The sequence below is a fragment of the Haliaeetus leucocephalus genome, unplaced genomic scaffold (genome assembly GCF_000737465.1).
Source record: "Haliaeetus leucocephalus isolate CR32 unplaced genomic scaffold, Haliaeetus_leucocephalus-4.0 Scaffold536, whole genome shotgun sequence".
Taxonomy (NCBI): Eukaryota; Metazoa; Chordata; class Aves; order Accipitriformes; family Accipitridae; genus Haliaeetus; species Haliaeetus leucocephalus.
Window position 1 is genome coordinate 7,138,038 of NW_010972972.1, and position 5,075 is coordinate 7,143,112.

The 5,075-nt window shown below is 64.0% G+C and overlaps 2 protein-coding genes across 2 annotated transcripts; one reads left to right on the forward strand and one right to left on the reverse strand.

Annotated features, from left to right (window-relative positions):
- Window positions 1-27: 27 nt before the first annotated feature.
- On the forward strand, window positions 28-1,806 carry ANAPC15 (anaphase promoting complex subunit 15; the record flags this gene model as incomplete). Its single annotated transcript, XM_010576770.1, has 4 exons — window positions 28-282; window positions 1,048-1,107; window positions 1,221-1,358; window positions 1,587-1,806. Coding segments are annotated over 4 exons (501 nt in total), but the record flags the coding sequence as incomplete, so codon positions are not given.
- Window positions 1,807-2,167: 361 nt separating this feature from the next.
- LOC104837505 (transmembrane O-methyltransferase) lies at window positions 2,168-4,239 on the reverse strand. Its single transcript, XM_010576676.1, has 3 exons — window positions 3,978-4,239; window positions 2,787-2,983; window positions 2,168-2,488 (listed from the first exon to the last, which is right to left on the reverse strand). The coding sequence occupies exons 1-3, from the start codon at window positions 4,237-4,239 to the stop codon at window positions 2,168-2,170; spliced, it is 780 nt and encodes a 259-aa protein (XP_010574978.1).
- Window positions 4,240-5,075: the final 836 nt, after the last annotated feature.

The window sequence follows — 5,075 nt, forward strand, 5'->3', positions numbered from 1 at the left end:
GGCCCCACTGCCCAGTGTCCTGTGGCACACCGGAGACAACCGCCGTGCTCGCTGCAGTCCTCCCGGCGCGCAGGGCAGGTCCCGCACACCGTTCCCCCAGCCGTTTTCACTGTTTCTGCCTATTCTTTGAAGGTTTTTTGCAGGACCCCCGAGCCAGTGCTGCTGTCTCGGGCACTGCTGGCCTCGCAGCCAGCCGGTGGTCTCATTGCTGCAGTCCCTCTGCCGCACCGGCTCCGTGTGGGCCCTTCCCTCGTTTCCCACTGCAGCCCGGAGCTCCCTGTTGTGTGTGGTGGGGGTTGATTAAAGAGCTGGGGCTGAACCAAGGCTCCCTCAGCATCCCCCAATTAATAAATTAACCTTTTCCAGAGGAAGGCAGGTGGGGATTTCTCTGCCCCACACTGTGAGCGTGGCTCGGTGCCACGGCCCTATGGCCACGCCTGAGTGTGGGGGAAAACAACATCTCTTTGATTAAGGTTTAAAAAAAGAAAATAGCTCAGTGGTTAAATTCTTCTAATTAAATAAAATCATTTTGATCCATAATTAAAATGTCAGCACCTGGGAGAAGTTCCGAGTCCCTCTGGGTGGGAGGTGCTGGAGTGCTTTAATTGAGCTTTAATTACCTGCAGGGGTTGCGCTCGTCTGCCTGAGCAGGCACCTCATGTTTGCGTTCTTTTTTTATAAAGAAAACAGAAAAACTTTGTGTTTGGGCTCTGCTTAATGCTTCTCAGGCCAAGCACAGGGACACCCCTTCGCCCCCAGGGCAGGTGCTGCGTCGTTGGGACCACCCTGCCTTCTGCCAGAGAGCGCAGGCAGCTGCCTGCAGCTGCTCTTCCCTGCCTGCCCCAGCCTGGGGATGGGATGGGGGCAGAAAAACTCCTCTGGCAGCTGCCAGCCGGGATTAGCTGCCATTAGGAAGCGGTGCGAGCGCTGGAGGGGCTGGCAGCTGAGTGGGAAGGGCTGGTTTGCCGCCGGGGAGCTGTGCCGGGCTGTTGTGGAGCTGTTGGGGTGCTCACCTGCCTCCCCCCTCCCTCTCTCTTCCCTCCCCAGCTCCAGAGCATAGCCGAGAAGGACAACAACCTGGTGCCCATAGGAAAGCCGGCGTCCGAGGTGAGTGCAGTGCTGCGGGTGGGTCAGGGATGCATGAGGACGGGGGGGAAGCCGCAGGGGTTGGGCACGGGGTGGGGGGGCTGGCGGGGGCACTGGAGCTGTCATATCCGCAGCATTACGACGAGGAGGAGGAGGAGGATGATGAGGACGACGAAGACAGCGAAGAGGACTCGGAGGACGACGAGGACATGCAGGATATGGACGAGATGAATGATTATAACGAGTCTCCTGATGATGGGGAGATCAATGAGGTAAATAACGGGGCTGGGGGTGCCAGCCCATGTCCCTGCCCCACTGGGACCCTGAAGTGGGGGGGTTGAGAGTGAACCCCGGGGGGTTGTCTCCTCCCTCTGGCCCCAGCGGGTCCCTCTCCAGGTCTCCCTGCCTTTGGGAGGAGAGGGAAGGGCTGGCTGTTGGGAACAACCTGGCCCCTGCTCTGGTGGTGGTGCAGGGGTGTCTTAAACCTTCCCCCTTCCCAGGTGGACATGGAGGGGGCAGAGCAGGATCAGGACCAGTGGATGATCTGATTCCACCGTGGCCACAGCAAACCAGAGCCTGAGGAACTGGGAGGAGACTGGGGAAGAGCCCTTGCCCACCACTGCTCTGGGGCCCTGGGGTGTGATTTGGTGAAGCTGCTTCTGTCGTGGCCGTTCCGGCAGGGGGGGCTGCATGGGGCAGGGGGGCTTCAAGGTGAAGCTGCCCGGGGGGCCGGAGAGATGCAGTGGCTGCCAGGGCAGCGCTGGCTCTGCCCGACACTGCGGCGGTGCGTTGTCTTTTCTAATAAACTCAGTTTTCAAGAAAATACACCAGATTTGGGGGCTCTGAGGCGTGCTGGGAGCCATGGGGGGCTGTGCCTGCCGGGGAGAGCCGGGCCACGGGGTGAAGCAGTTTGGGCAGGAGCTGTATGAGGTGGTGCAAGGCCCCCCTCTTCCCACCGCCGCACCCCACCGCAGACCACAGCAGCCACCACCTTTCCTCTGGAGCCCGTATTTATGGCAGAGCGTGGTTAGCCGGGGAGACGGCGGTGACCGCGGTCACTGGGTGAGAGCTCCCGCCCACCTCAGCGGTTACCGGTGTAGCAGAGCTCAGCAACGCCGTCGGGGATGGCGTGGAAGTACTCCAGGCTGGCGCGGTGTACCTTGCAGCGGTATTTGCCGCAGGTTTTCGCGTACTGCAGGAAGTGGGGCGCCCCGGGGAAGAGGACATTGTCGGCCAGGACGGTGGCCCCCTCGGCCAGCAGCTGGTGGGTCTCCAGCAGCTGCAGGTCCCGCAGATAGCAGCGCTTCCAGTGGTCCATGAAGACGAAGTCAGCCTTCAGCAGGCCATGCTTCTCCCTCAGCCGGGGGATCACCTCCTCCGAGGGGCCCACGATCAGCTCCACCTGTGCTGAAGACCCCTCAGCCCCTGGGCTGGGGTACTGGGGGGGGCTGACCCCGCTGACCACAGCATTCAACCCCTCCCTCACCACCACCACCTCGCTCCGTGGGCTGTCTGGGAGCAAGCGGTGGTGAGGGACCTGCCGGCGAAAGTATCCGGCCTTTCCCATCCCCGCTATCCCACCCAGCAGCGGGTGTGGGACGGGAGAGGGGGCAAGGTGAAGGTGTACCCCCCCCCCCCCCCCGCCCCGGCAGCAGCAGGGGTAAGACCCAGGTTTTCCCCCTCACAGGCATGTCGCTCACCGTCTGCTCGTCGAAGCCGGCCAGGCGGATGACCTTCTCAGCCACAGCGGCGTGCCGGGGGTCCACCTCCACGGTGTAGAGGCGGGCGCCGGGGGGCAGCCCCTGGGCCAGCAGCACCGTGCCGTAGCCGCAGTAGGTGCCCAGCTCCAGCACCCGCCGCGGCGCCCGCTCGTACAGCAGCCGCTCCACGATCCTCCCTGCCGCAGGCCGGACCCCTCAGCACCCTGGGGGGTGCCAGGGGGCTGCACGCACCCCCCCACCCCGTGTCCCCCCTTCTCTGGGCAGGGGGGGAGGGTGCTAACTGGTTCCCCAGCACCGGGAGGGGCAGAGGATATGGCACGGCAGGAGGGAGGTGAATAGCTGTGCCAAAGCTCCCCGTGTCCCTGGCCAGCCCTTCCCAAGATGCCGGCCCCGTGACCCCAACCGCACTGGTGGGGCTGTGGCTGTGCTGGGGGTGCAAAGCTCCGACAGTGGTGCCATGACCGTAGTGGCACTGCCACGGCTGTGCCAATAATGCCATGGCCACATATTGATGGTGCCACAGCCATGTCAATGGTGCCACAGCTGTGCCAATATACTGTGGCCATACTAACGGTGCCATGGCCACACCAGTGGTGCCACAGCTATGCCAATGATGCCACGGCCATACCAACAGTGCCACAGCCATGCTGGTGGTGCCATGGCTATATCAACACTACCACAGCTATGCCGATGGTGCCATGGCCACACCAACAATGCCACAGCCATGCCAACTATGCCACAGGCATGCCAATGGTGCCATGGCCACACCAACAACACCGCAGCCGTGCAGATGGTGCTACAGGCATGCTGATGGTGCCACGGCCATACCAACAGCATCATGGCCACATCTGTGGTGTTGTGGCCATGCCAGTGATGCCACGGCCATGCCAACAGTGCCACAGCCATGCAGATGGTGTTAAGGCCATGCCAACAATGCTGTGGCTGTGCTGATGGTGCCGTGGCTGTGCCAGCAGCGCTGTAGCCATGCTAGTGGTGCCACGGCCATTCCAATGATGCCACAGCTCTGTCAACGATGCCAAGGCTGCACCAACAGTGCCATGGCTGCACTGGTGGTGCCACAGCCATGTCATTGGTGCCATGGCCATGCTAATGGTGCCGTGGCCATGCCCGGTGCTGGGACCGGCGCGGGCAGGTGAGGGTCGCACTTACCTTTGACAGGCCCCACGCTGCTGAGGTGCTCGCAGTGGTAGCACCACTGGTCGAAGGTGTGCAGGACATGCCGGGGGTCCCCGGGGATGGCGTGCGCCAGCAGGTACTGGAAGGCGCGCTGCTCCCGCGGGACGCCGGTGAGCCGGTCCCGCAGCCAGGTCACCAGCGCTGCCCGGTACAGCAGCACCAAGTAGTGCCGGTAGCGGATCAGCAGGGTGACGAGGAAGGGGATGAAGGCCAGGGCGATCGCCGGCGACACCATCGCAGAGGGGCGGTGGCTGTGGAAAGGGCCCCCACAAGGGAGATGCCACGGTGCCAGCCCGTAGCTCCCACTTGTGCCATGAGCTGGCAGTGCTCTGCACCCCCCCGGGAATTGCCTCTCCCAGGGCTCCAGTGCTGCCCAGATGGTTTGCCCGGCCATAGGGCTGTGACCGGAGCCAGGCTGGGGTGCTCTTGGGGGTCCCTGTGCTGGGGCTGAGGGGTGCCAGGGGGTTGGGCTGTGGGGCTGCTCTGGGCGGGGCACTGTCTGGCACAGCCCCTCACACCCCCCTCGGCACAACTTTGCTGTCCCTGCACCCCATATCCTGCACCCCACACCCCGCACCCTGAGCTGTTGGGGGTCCCCAACCGCAGCGAGGGGCCGGGGCTGCGGGGGTGGCACCTACCTGTCCCCACACTTCAGGCAGCGGGTAGGAGGCAGGCAGGGCTGTGTGGCCCCGAGCGGCGCTGAGCTCTGGTGCCCACTCAATTATTGATGGTGTCACCTCAGCCGCAGCCAGAACTGGCTCCGGTTACTGGGCTGAGTGGGGCTGGGGATGGGAATGGGGCCAGGCTGGGGCTGGAGGGTAACCCTGGGGCTGGGGTCCCATCACTGGGGCTGGGGTCCTGACACTGGGGCTGGGGGAATACACACCAGAGCCAGGGGTTGGAGGCTGGATCGGGGGGGCTGGGTTCTGGGCTTGGGGTGGCTGGGTGCAGGGTTTGGGGGGCTGGATGCCATACTGGGGGGGTGGTGCTGGACTGGGGGCCTCAGGGCAGGGCTGCGGTGGTGGGGGCTGTGGGCAGGGCCCCTCGGGGAGCCCCGGCCATTTCCGGGGG